The sequence below is a fragment of the Pipistrellus hanaki genome, assembly GCF_964339955.1.
Source record: "Pipistrellus hanaki genome assembly, chromosome: 3".
NCBI classification, from domain to species: Eukaryota; Metazoa; Chordata; class Mammalia; order Chiroptera; family Vespertilionidae; genus Pipistrellus; species Pipistrellus hanaki.
The window spans coordinates 96,944,122-96,957,743 of record NC_140505.1 but is presented as its reverse complement, the minus strand read 5'-3'; the positions used below and the strand labels follow the sequence as shown (position 1 = coordinate 96,957,743).

The 13,622-nt window shown below is 36.4% G+C and overlaps 1 protein-coding gene across 8 annotated transcripts in view; it reads left to right on the top strand.

The window, feature by feature from the left end:
• Positions 1-13,622, top strand: part of CPAP (centrosome assembly and centriole elongation protein) — a 74,560-nt gene that overhangs the window by 22,353 nt on the left and 38,585 nt on the right. For 6 of the 8 annotated variants that reach the window (XM_084878534.1, XM_084878535.1, XM_084878531.1 and 3 more), the window contains 4 exons: positions 3,936-4,047; positions 6,235-6,337; positions 6,430-8,059; positions 10,463-10,595. In XM_084878534.1, coding sequence (XP_084734660.1) covers positions 3,936-4,047; positions 6,235-6,337; positions 6,430-8,059; positions 10,463-10,595 — 1,978 coding nt within the window. Of the gene's footprint in view, positions 1-503; positions 801-3,935; positions 4,048-6,234; positions 6,338-6,429; positions 8,060-10,462; positions 10,596-13,622 lie in introns of all 8 variants that reach the window. The other 2 variants (XM_084878538.1, XM_084878536.1) reach the window with 2 other exon arrangements.

Below are 13,622 nucleotides of genomic sequence, written 5' to 3'. Positions count from 1 at the left end.
AAATTTAAACTACAGAAAAGTAGAAAACAGAAAAATCACCCATAATTCTTTTCCTGAGGACACCAAAATGTCAACAGTAATCAGAAGGGAAGATACTTTTATATGTGTAACACAGAGCATGACCATTAGGGAACAGTTCCGATCATTTGTAACCATTTGCATTGAAGCTGTCTGACTGTGTTTGTCATGGGACTGCAGGGCTGAGGACACCAGGAGTGTTGCTCACATTTGGTGCATGAGTGGTACCTTATAAGAGTTAGACTGTGCTGCAGCTTTGTACACACTCTCTGCATGTGAATCATAGTGTAAACATGTTCTTAATTAAAATGATTTGAGGTTCATTTTGGACTTTTAAGTTTATATGGTTTTGTTAAACACTTTTTCCTTATAAGGAGGAAAAAATACTTGATCACTTTGGAGAAAATTTTGTGGTGGGATCACTGACAGGCATAAGTGAAAATGTTACAGCGAGACATCAGTTTGTTGATTTTCTTAATTGCAAGGTTTAACTCTGCTGCCTAATGATCAGAGCCAGAAGTACAGTTCTCCAGAAAGTTCAGCCACCATAGAGAAACCCAAACCCTTCTTACCATCATATATCTACCAGAATCAAACCCAAGAAAAAACATACACTTCCAACATTTTGTCCAATGAACAAAAGTTCTGTAGAACTACTCATCAAGATTTTGTCTTAACTTCAAAAAGTGGTGCTTCTCCCAATTTGTTTTATGAGGCACAATATCAAGAAACACTTGTGAAAAAAAATGATTTGAAGGAAGAAAACCATAACTATCTTAAAGGTGAGTTATATTTCTCTCTTCACTTAACCAAGAGTGCTACCAAGTTGTCATAAAACAAGAAGAAGATCCTGTGTGCTACACAGTCACTCAGCCTGAATTAGATGAAGAGTCGGACATAGAATTTGTGACTGTCCAAGAACAATCTCAGTACTCATGCTGACTTCAAAACTTGCCTGGCAGCCTGGGGACTTCCAAAAGGAAGTTAGAAAGTTCTGTTGAACCATTTTTCTTTGAGGGCTTAGAAATAGTTTGAAGTTCATTTAAAATGTATGTGGTGGTGGGGGCACTTGACAGAAGATGTAATATGCAAGAAAAAGGTTGGTGATGGGACTTATTACTCATAAAAAATCCCCTTTAACCCAGACACATAGTTTGTCTTCACCATCTAGACCAGTGTTTCCCAAACTTCTCTCATGATGAGAATCACCTGGTGGAGTTGTTAAACTACAGATTCCTGAATCCCACCTAAGAAGTGCTAAACTAGAATTTTGGGGAACTTATAGGTAAAATTGTCTTAGAGCACTAGTTAAGTATACAGTTTTACCTGTATGTTCCCAAAAATTCTAGTTTAGCACTTCTTAGTTGGGATTCAGGAATCTGTGGTTTAACAACTCCACCAGGTGATTCTCATCATGAGAAAAGGTTGGGAAACACTGATTTCTAGACTAATGAAAGAGTAAGATGTAAATTGACTGTACTTTTGTGATGCCCAGCATCCAATCAGGAGTGAGTATGCAGATTAACCCAACAAAGATGGTGGATTAATTTGCATAGGCAGGTGCCGAGCAGCCAGGGGTGGGGTGGGACGCAGGCATTCCACACAGCCCCAGCTACTCTGGGCGTTTGGGCAGAGTGGGAAGGCAGAAAGGCAGCTCTGGCTGAAGTGAAGGTGGTGCCGGCAGCCAGGGGAAGGAAGGCCCATTCTTGCACGAATCTTCATGCATTGGGCCTCTAGTTCCTCTGTATATATCCAGCACCCAATTTTTGCCACAGAACTAGCACTCAAGTGTCTCATGGTCTAAACTCATGGAGCTCTCATGTGATTTCTAATATATTTTTTTCTGGCCTTTTTTTGTTAATCCTCACTAGAGGATATTTTTTCCAGTGCTTCTCAAGAGGGAGAAGGGAAGAAGGGAAGGAGAGATGAGATGGAAATGAAGATGGAGGGAGAGAGGAGGAGAAACAGAGAAGAGAAGAGAAGAGAAGAAAAGAGAAGAGAAGAGAAGAGAAGAGAGAGAAACATCAGTGTCAGGGAAGGACATTAATTGGTTGACTCCCACACATGCCCCAACCAGGGGGTGGGGAATGAGCCATGAACCCAAAACCCAGATATATGCCCTTGACTGAAAATTGAACCCTCAGCCCTTTGATGTGTGGGCCGACTAACAGATACTGAGCAACACTGGCCAGGGCACTAGTCTTTTTTTCTGCTTCCTACATCACATTTTGTAATTATAGAATATTGTATAATAAATTGTGTTCTTTTCCATTCAACATAGAAAATGCTTATGGTTTATTCTATAATATTTATAACGGTAATTTTAATTACTTCATCATTATAATAGTTAAGTAAAATATCAGTAGGTAATGTTCTTTGTGAGATACTAAGTTGTTTTCAGTATTTTAAATTTAATTTCTAATTTTCAAGAATATATTCTTGTTGAAACCGGTTTGGCTCAGTGGATAGGGCATCGGCCTGCAGACTGAAAGGTCCTGGGTTCAATTCCGGTCAAGGGCATGGCATGTACGTTGGTTGCAGGTACATCGCCGGTGGGGGGTGTGCAGGAGGCAGCTGATAGATGATTCTCTCTCATTGATGTTTCTAACTCTCTGTCCCTCTCTTCCTCTGTAAAAAAATCAATAATATAGATATTTAAAAAAAGAAAAGAAAAAAAGAATATATTCTTTTGAGTTAAGTTAGGAAAATACAAATAATATGACAAAGAGGTATCTATGCTTACTGCTTAGTATTGTGCATAATATTTTATTCCTAATTTAGAGTAATTCCTTGATATGGAATTACACAATACAGTATACCCTCTAATCTTTTATTTTGGAAAATTTCAAACATCTAGAAAACTTGAAAGACCACTGCAATGATTACCAATATACCTACCACCTAAATTTAGCAGTTAATAATTTGTCAATATTTATTTTGTGTGTATAAATATATTTACTTTGTATTTGTATGTGTGTGGATATATGTATATATCTATCTACATCTATTATATATATAGTTTTGCTGAGTCATTTCATTGCAAGTAATATGTACACATAACATTTCAAATATTTCAGCATGCATCAAGTAAAAATTAGGACAGTCTTCTATATTACCATAATACTATTATTATATCCCGTTGCATTAACAACAATTATGTAATGTTCAAATCTATTTTAGAATTCACCATATTATCTCAAAATGCCTTTTAAAGGTATTTAAAAAAATTTTTTTATTGATTTTCCACAGAGAGGAAGGGAGAGGGATAGAGAGCTAGAAATATGGATGAGAGAGAAACATCAACCAGCTGCCCTTGTACATGCTCTTGACCGGAATCGAACCCGGGACCTTTCAGTCCACAGACCGACGCTCTACCACTGAGCCAAACCAGTTTCGGCCTTTTAAAGGTATTTTTAAAAAAAGTAAAAGCAATGTTTCTTTTGCCTTCTCCCTTCCTCTCTTTTTAAAAATCAATTAAAAAAAAAAAGAATATTGTGTTTTAATTAGGGTTTGTAGTTCTTCTTTTCCTTTTTAAAAACAATATGTTTTTATTGATTTTAGAGAGAGAGGAAGGGAGGAGGAGAGATAAAACATGGATGAGAGAGAAACATCAATTGGCTACTTCCTGCATGACCTCTACTGGGTATGGAGCCTGCAACTGTGGCATGTGCCCTGACCAGGAATTGAACCAGCAACCTCTTGGTGCATGGGATGACACTCAGTCCACTATGCCACACTGGCTAGGCAGAGTTTTGTAGTTTATCATATTAAAGAAATCCTTGAGAGTTCTGAACTTTTTGGCATATCCTACTTTTAACCATTTTTTTCCTAAGCTTAGCAACCTGTAAAATTCTCAACTTTTAAGAATTAAATATGCTTTAAAATAAAGACTGAATTATTTCTAATTTTTATCTTAGGTGAAGATGTTTTACCATGTTGGGAGAAAATGACAAACCAGATAGGTGAAGTGAATGCTGTGAACTTAAAAAAATTTGATGATTCCTCAGAAGTTGTTAATAATGAAGAAAGGTACTACCTGTATTAAAAGGAATAAGACATGTGATAATCCTATGTAATAAATGCTTAATATGCTAAGTGGTCTTCTCTTCAACCAAAGCATAATATGCTAACGATATGTTAAGGCTGCTCTATCGTTCACTATGGCATGTACTGACCAGCAGGAGGCAATCAGTCGGTCGACCAGTAGCTATGATGTGCACTGACCACCAGGGGGCAGACGCTCCAACCAGTAGGTTAGCTTGCTCCTGGTGTCCCGCTGATTGGGACTGAGCGAGATGGGCCAGACACACCCTGGAGCCCTTCCCTCATAACTCCTCTGCTGGCCAGCCTACCATGTCCCTCCCTGGCTCTGATTGTGTACTGGTGGGGTCCCTTGGCCTGGCCTGTGCCCTCTCCCAATCTGGGACCCCTTGGGGATGAAAGAAAGCTGGTTTCAGCCTGATCCCGCAGGCCAGGCTGAGGAACCCACTGGTGCATGAATTTGTGCAGTGGGCCTCTAGTTTAATTTAATAGCCAGCCATTATTATTGAGCATTTTCTTTTTTTGAAAGTGCCATAGTTTTCTTATTTTTTCTTGAAGATGCTTTTACCAGAACATATAAAGTTGAAGATACAACTTATCACATACTGTCAGCAACAGAAAGAGGTTTGGGGATATATCAGTTTCAGTGGCTTTGACATTGTATTGGAAGAACTAGGCAAAGTTTTCTCATCTAACAAATATCTGGATAAAATTTTCTCTCAAATAGGTAAATTTTATTTTGGAGAAAAGAAAAACACATTAAATATTGGTGTCTCACATATGAATTAGAATTGTGTAAGTCTTGTTATAGAATTTAAAAACTTTATGACATAAAATGCCAATATTGAAGTTGTTTATTTTCTTAAATATTTGAAAATCTTTTGATATAAGTTATTGATGGGAAAATTACTTTAAAAATGTTTATCTTTTTATTGGTTTTAGAGGCTGAGGAGAGAAAGGGGGGGGGGGAGAGAGGGAGAGAGAGAGAGAGAGAGAGAGAGAGAGAGAGAGAGAAAGAATGAGAAAGAAACATCAGTGTGAGAGAGAAACATTGATCAGCTGCCTCCCATATGCAACTTGACTGGGGATTGAACCCACAGCATGGGGATTGAACCTGCAACTGAGGTACATGCCTTATGCTGGAATTGAACCCTCAACCCTTTGGTTGGCAGGCTGACGCTCTAACCACTGAGCACCAGCCAGGGCACATTGTTAATGATCTTTTAAAATTAACAAATGTGTATATAATGAACTATTTAAAAAATCCTCATCTGAGGATATTTCCTATTGATTTTTAGAGACAGTGGAAGGGAAAGGCAGAGAAACATGGATGTGAGAGAAACACATCAATTGGTTGCCTCCTGCACGCGCCCAGATCAAGGCCTGGGCCAGGAAAGAGCCTGCAACCAAGATACATGCCCTTGACCAGAATTGAACCTGGGGCCCTTCAGTCCACAGGTCAATGCTCTGTCCACTGAGCCAAACGGGCTAGTGCTATAATGAACTGTTTTTGAAATATTTTAAAGTTATGTAATGAATGGACTTCAGAAGAATTTTTTTTCAAATCATGTAGAGTATTGTATATTTCTGTATTTTGGGGATGAAGTGGGATTGTAGCTTTCATTAAAATTTTAAAGGGGGTGATGTTCCATTCAAGAGGGATGGATAACGCGGGGTCGTGGCAAGTAGCCTGCAACATTTGCTTATTGTTGAGATGAGTTTGCCCCTCAGTCCTGAACCTTTCCTCAGTGGATTAACAGGAAAGCCAGGAATGGGTGAAACTTAAGGGGGAATGGAGTACATCTACCTGTATCTATAGGCTATATGAAAATACAGCTTGCAAATACAGAAGAATACATAGTTGGAGCCTTGTTGGGACACCTGGGTGAAGATCTAATAAAATGTAAATAATGTCTTTTATATCAGGTGTTGAAGAAGAGGAAAAAGATAGAGAAATGAGAGAATAGCATCTTTTTGGGGAATTTTTAAAATATATATTTCTAAAAAATAAAATCTTGGTTTTCAACTTGAAAAAATTTTTTTCAAGGAGGGGGGTTTGTGACTTTGAAAAAGGTTAGTTTTCAGTGCAATCCAGAGTCTGTATTAGGCACATTAAGTGTAAAATATTCACCATGTCATGATTTGCATGTTAAATAACTTTATTTTTATGATTAGGCCTATTAAAGCTGCTATTAGAGAAAGGAAACAGACATTTGAAGACTACTTGGAAGAACAAATTCAGTTGGAAGAACAAGAATTGAAACAGAAACAGCTAAGGGTTAGCATTGGATTAAATTATCTAAGACTAGAGATTTGTTTAATTTGCTTTAAATATACCAGAATTAATTAAAATTTTGTTCCTTATTGTAGGAAGCAGAAGGATCATTACTAATCAAAGAAAAACCAAAACAACCATTCTTAAAACGAGGAGAAGGTTTAGCTAGATTTACTAATGCTAAATCTAAGTTTCAGAAAGGGAAGGACAGTAAACTAGTGACTAGTCAGAGCATTTCAGAGGACCAACCTATGTTTAAAATAGACAGGCAACAATTCCAGCGGAAAACTGCTCTTATAAATAAAGAACTGTGTACAGAGAACCCTCCTGTTAAAAAGAACAGTAAAGCTAGAACCAACAGTGGTTCTGTCACACTCAGTCAGAAGCCAAAAGTACTTAATAATAATATTAGGAAAGGTCTCTTTCCATCAGGATTGAAAATACTGGCAGGGGAGAAATGTGATGGGCAATTTAGAGAACAGATCAAGTTAGAAAAAAAATTAGAATCTAATAATAAAGAAAATGAACACGAGTGTTCAAAACCTTGTGATGTTGGTTGCAAAGTTTGGAATAACACACAAGTTAAAGATAGCCTTCCCCTTTTGACAGGGCTGGTTGGCTGCATGGCTTCTAAGAGTTCAATAAGTGAGACATTGAAAGAATCAGAATCTTCTCTTGACATTTCTCTTCAGAAAAAGTTAGAGAATTGGGAACGAGAAAAAGAAAAGGAAAATTTGGAATTAGATGAATTTTTGTTTTTAGAGAAAGCAGCTGATGAAATATCATTTTCCAGCAATTCCTCATTTGTATTGAAGATCTTAGAGAGGGACCAACAGAACTGCAAAGATCATCGGCTGTCTTCTACTCCTGTCAAAGCTGTGCAGCAGCAAAAAATGATGTCACTGGGTCTCATTAGTCAGTGTAACAAAAATGAGCATCTAGACTGTATTGAATGTGAAAATGAGGGTGAGTGTGAGGTTGCACCCAAAGAAATTAATTCAGTGTTTTTACCTGAGGGATTGGGGACACCGTCTTGTAAAGTCAGTAAGAAGGTGTTCCAAATGAGCACTTCTGAAAATCAGGTGAGATGGAATGCAAGCAATGATGGTGTAATGAACACTGACAGTAGCACAGACTCTGAGGAACAACTGGGCATTATAAAACCATTAACTGAGGACAGTGAAAGGGGTTTGAGTAGCAGAGAAGGTAGTCCACAAGTCTGTGAAGGTAAGGGACCTTTCAGGAACACGGGGACTCAAGAAGAAGATAAAAGGAGAGATGTGGATTTGGATTTGTCTGATAAAGATTATAGTGGTGATGAGTCCATCATAACAGAAAGCTTTAAAAATAAAAGTTCTGAATCTTCAAGAAGACCCTCATCTGTAAGTGTGAGTAAAATTGACTTTGATGATGAAAGAACTTGGACAGATCTTGAAGAGAATTCATTTAAAAATGATATTATGCTTGGGAATGAAGCCATTGATGGAACTCCCCAGACAATCTACCCTAATAACAGTGAGATATGTAAAATGGACAAAACAGTAAAAAGGAAAGTTGCACCAGTCAAGAAGGAAGACTTGAGCCAATTCAGCAGAGGCACAAGTCCTCCTCCTCCATCAGATCTGATGATGAAATTCTTCCCTTCTTTGAAACCAAAACCAAAATCAAAGTCAGATTCACACCTGGGAAATGAACCCAAGTTAAACATTCAAGAGCAACCCTCTGGTAAGTCAGAGCATTATAAAATATGTAGCAGAATGTTACAAGTTTAAAATTTATTTTATCAGTATGTTGTCCGGATGCTTAAAATCCTAACTTTTCTGGTTGCTTAGTAACGTCTAATGATAGGTGATTTGTTCAAATTTGATTGGTTTTGTGGATCTAAATAATGTAGTAGTCATTAGAATAAGAGGTTTGAATGAATTGTGGTTTCAGATTTTTCAAATTTAAGCATGCATCTCATTCTCAGGGCTTTAAAATTAATTGCTTTATTATAAAATGAGATAACATTTAAGTTTCTTTTATAACCAGGGAGTACTCAATATATGGTTTGTGTTATTGTGGAGTAAACTTTGTGCACACTTTCTTTTTTACACACTTTTTTTTAATGACTCTGTTTTTACTTAAAATTTTTTTTTTTTTTTTTTTTTTTTTTTTTTTTTTTTTTTTTTTTTACTGCCTCATGCATTCACATGCCAAACATGACTAAGAAGAAATACAGAAATACAGCATAATCCAAGTTTCTTTATTTCCCCAGGTCTGGGCTCCTAGTTCCCTTTCCTAGAAACGCCCACATCCCCATTTCATTTGTATATGCTAAAAACATGCCATGCATATGAAAACGTGTGAGTGTAATTTCCTTTATATACAAATGAAAACATGACTAAAAATAACATTCTTCATCTTATAATATATTTTGAAGATGGTTTTTAACACACACATACATTTGCCTTGGTCCATTTAATGGCTGTATAGTATTCAATTGATGTGATGGACTCTTTTTTTTTTTTTTTTTTTGTGTGTGTGTGTGTGTGTGTGTGTGCGTGCGAGAGAGAGAGAGAGAGAGAGAGAGAGAGAGAGAGAGAGAGAGAGAGAGGGGACTTTTTAAACCTATATTGAAAAGCTTTTCTATTATATCATGTTATATTATAAACTCTGAATGCCTTGCAAAGCATAGGTGCTTTAAAATGTAAATTATAGCAAGTTATTTTTAAAAATACTCTGAATTTAAAAGTAGCACTTTTTGCAAAAAGTTTGGAAGATTAAACAGTATAGAAGCAAAAGTGTTTATAACTGAACTGCCCAAAGGTAACTGAACTGCCCAGTGATATCATTTTGGGATATTTTCTTTCAGTCATTTTTCCTATGTTTTTTAAATATTATAGAGATATGTATTATATAACATGCCTCATCCATTTTGACCAAGTATATTACATGTGTTTGCTCTACCATTAACACTCTGTACTTAAAAAATGATTGCATAGCATTACATGAATGTAACAATTTTATTCAGTAATTTAAAAAAATATATTTTTATTGACTTCAGAGAGGAAGGAAGAGGGAGAGAGAGAGAGAGAAACATCAGTGATGAGAGAGAACCATTGTTTGGCTGCCTCCTGCATGTCCCCTACTGGGGATTAAGCCCACAGCCTGGGCATGTGCCCTTGACCGGAATCGAACCCAGGACTCTTCAGTCCACAGGCCGACGTTCTATCCATTGAGCCAAACCAACCAGGTCAGTAATTTTCTTAATGTTAGACAAATTCTTTTTTATTAGTAGAAATACCACTGCAATGTATATCTTTGTGCAAAGCTGTAAGATTTTACAAGTTTTTTAATTAGATTTTTAGAAGTAGGGTCAGAGGGTAGATATGTGTATTTTAGTTTAGTTTCCAAAAAGAGCAGTTGAAAGACAGAAGCATTGGTTATTTTACTCTCTTAAATAGCAAATTGATATTGAAAAAAAAGTTTTGCCCTAGCCAGTTTAGCTCAGTAGATAGTCAGTATGCCTTGGGCTGAAAGGTCCCAGGTTCAGTTCTGGTCAAGGGCATGTATCTTCGTTGCAGGCTCGATCCTTGGCCCTGGTTGGGGCACGTGCGACAGGCAAATAATTGATGTGTCTCTCTCACATCAATGTTTTTCTCTCTCTGTCTCTCCCCCTCCCTTCCATTCTCTCTAAAAATCAATGGAAAATATCCTCAGGTGAGGATCAACAACCAAAAAGACTTAATTTGTATTTCTTTGATTAGTGGTATCAATTAGTGATAACCAGCTTTGCTTTTTGGTATCAATTAGTACTTTAGATATTTTGTGACTTATTTGTGTTCTTAAGCTATTTCTATATACTGGCCTTTAAAAAAATTATTCCAATGGTTTCCTTCTAAATGTAATGTTAATTCATTGCCAGATTGAAGCTCTTGAGGTAGAATAATTTGATTCTTAAATTTAGATTGGTTTCATCTGGAAGGTTAGGCCAATAAAAAATTAGAAAAATTTTACTTGAAATATTTCGAATGCATTTTAATGGAGGTGTTTACCATATTTTTGGCTCTTAGTATTAATAGCTAGCTAGTGTTTTTGCTGCTGAAGACCTCTTGTGAAATTCACTATTCATGGCCTATTTTCTAGGTGACAGTGCTCGATCTGAAGTTTTGAGAGAGAAAGTTATTGAATTGGAAATGGAAATAGAAAAATTTAAAGCTGAGAACACATGTTTAGCTAAACTTCGCAGTGAACGAGAAAGTGCCTTAGAAAAACTCAGGTAAGTTTGAATCTATAATTTGGGAAAAAATATACAGTGATTCAATTGATATCTTTAAGATCTAATCTAAAATACTGGAAACAATCTTTATCACTATAACAATATAAATGGAAATGAAATCTGTACCACATATGAATTTTTGTACTAAATTAAATGACTCATTGTAGTCAAAGATGTGTTAAAAGGGAATTGTCTTGGTGATGAAATTTTAAATTGAAATTTGAAAAGCAGTTTGGGGTTATGAATTCAAGTACTACATTGGCCAGGGTATTAATTTCCTAGGGCTCTTATAACAAAGTACATACAGACTGAGTGGCTTAAAACAGCAGGAATTTATTTTCTCACGGTTCTGAAGGCTTAGAAATTCAAAGTCAAGTTGTCAGCAGAATCATGCTTTTTCTCTTATCTTCTAGTGGTTGCTGACAACTCTTAGCATTTTTGCTGCTGGACATTTGAGTTGTTTCTACCTTTCAATTGTTGTGAATAATGCTATTATCATTGGTGTACAGCTATCTATAAGTTTCTGATTTTAATTCTTTTGGATATATATCCAGGGTAGAATTGCTGGGTCATATGGTAATTACTTAATTTTTCTTTTCCATTTATTTTTTAGAGAGGGTGCAAGGGAGGTGGGGGGGGGGGGGGAGAGAGAGAGAGAGAGAGAGAGAGAGAGAGAGAGAGAGAGAGAGAGAGAAACATCGATGTGAGAAAGACATATCTACTGGTTACTACTGGCTACCTTCCACGTGTACCCCGATGTGGGGCAGGGAGTGAACCCTATTCAGGTTCATGCCCTTGACCTGAAATAGAACTTGTGACCCTTCAGTGCTCAGCCTATTGCTATGACTACTGAACATGCTGGCCAGGGCAAGGAACCACCATACTGTTTTCCACAGTGGCTGCACCAGTTAATATCAGAGAAATTGGTTTGGATATGCTGAACCAACTTTGCATTCAAGGGATGCATCTGACTTGGTCATCTTGTGTAATCCTTTTAATGAGCTATTGAATTTGGTTTTCTAGTCTTTCATTGAGGATTTTTACATCTATGTTTGTATTGGCCTATAGTTTTCTAGTGATATCTTTGGCTTTGGTATCAGTGATAATAGCCTCATAAAGTGAATTTGGAAGTGTTCCTTTTTTCTTTTTTTGGAAGAGTTTAAGAATTGGTATTGTTTGAATGTTTGGTAGAATTTTATATGTGAAGTCTGGTCCTGGACTTTTTTTGTTTGGGAGAGTTTTACCTATGCAGTCTATTTGTTATTGATCTGTTCAGACTTTCTATTTCTTATAGATTCTTTTCTGGCATGTTACCACATATTTTTATCCATTTATCTTCTGATGGACATTTGGGCTATTTACAGGTCTTAGCTATTGTAAATTGTGCTTCTACAAACATAGGGATGCATACCTTCATTCTGATTGGTGTTTGGGTCTCTTAGGATATATTCCTAGAAATGAGATCACAGTGTAAAATGGCAGTTCCATTTTTAATTTTTTGGGGAAACTCCATACTGTTTTCCATAATGGCTGCACCAGTCTGCATTCCTATAGTTTTCCATTTCTTCTACATCATTTGTTGATTTGTTGATATAGCCATTCTGACAGTTGTGAGAATGTGAGTTATACCTCACTTTAATTTTAATTCGCATCTCTCTGATAATCAGTGTCTTATGTTCATTTTGGAGAAATATCTATTTAGGATCTTTGCTCATTTTTTAATTGTTTGCCTTCCTTTTGTTAAGTTGTATGAGTTCCTTATATATTTTGGATATTAACCCTTTATTATTGCCAGATATGTTCTCTCATACAGTGGGCTCCCATTTTTTTTGTTGATGGTTTCTTTTGCTGTGCGGAAGCTTTTCATTTGGATGCAGTCCCTTTTGTTTATTTTCTCTTTATGTTCATTTGCCCTAGGAGGTGTATCTGTAAGAATACTGCTACAAAAGATGTCTGAGATTTTGCTGTCTATGGTTTCTTTTAGGATTTTATGGTTTTACAACTTACATTTAAGTCTTTTATCCATTTTGAGTTTATTCTTGTATATGGTGGAATTTGGTGATCTAGTTTCATTTTTTTGCATGTATCTGTCCAATTTTCCCAGCACCATTTATTGAAGAGACTGTCTTGGCTCCATTGTATGCTCTTGCCTCCTTTGTGAAGTATTAGTTGATCGTAATGACTTACAGGTCAATTTCTGGGTTCTCTGTTCTGTTCCATTGACGTATATGCCTGTCCTTGTGCTAGTACCAGGCTGTTTTGATTATGGTGGCTTTGTAGTATAACTGGAATCTGGTATTGTGAGTCCTCCAACTTTGCTCTTCTTTTCAAGAATGCTACAGCCTTCAGGGTCTTTTTTGGTTCCATATAAATTTTTGGAGTGTTTGTTCTAGATCTGTGAAATATGCCATTGGTATTTTAGTAGGAATCACATTGAATCTGTAGATAGCCTTGGGTCGTATGAACATTTTAATGATTTTGATTCTATCAACCCATGAACATAGTATATATTCTTATACTTGTTTATATATTTTTCTATCTCTTTAGTCAGTGTCCTTTAGTTTTCCAAGTGCAAGTTTTTTACCTTCTTGGTTAAGTTTATTCCTAAGTATCTTAATTTTTTTTTGTTGCAATGGTAAATGGAATTGTTTAGTTTCTCTTTCTGAGAATTCATCATTGTTGTATAAAAAAAGCCATTGATTTTTGGGTGTTGATTTTGTATCTTGCTACATTGCCAAATTCATTTATTAAATCTATTAGTTATTTGGTGGAGTCTTTAGAGTTTTCTGTGTACAATATCATGTCATCTACCAATATGAGCATTTTACTTCCTGCTTTCCAATTTGGATGCCTTTTTTTGTTTTTAAAATATTTTTATTGATTATAGAGAGAAAGGGAGAGGGATAGAGAGATAGAAACCTCAAAGATGAGAGAAAATCATTGGTTGGCTGCCTCTTGCAAGACCCCTACTGGGGATTGAGCTCACAATCCAGGCATGTGCCCTTCACCAGAATTAAACCCAGGACC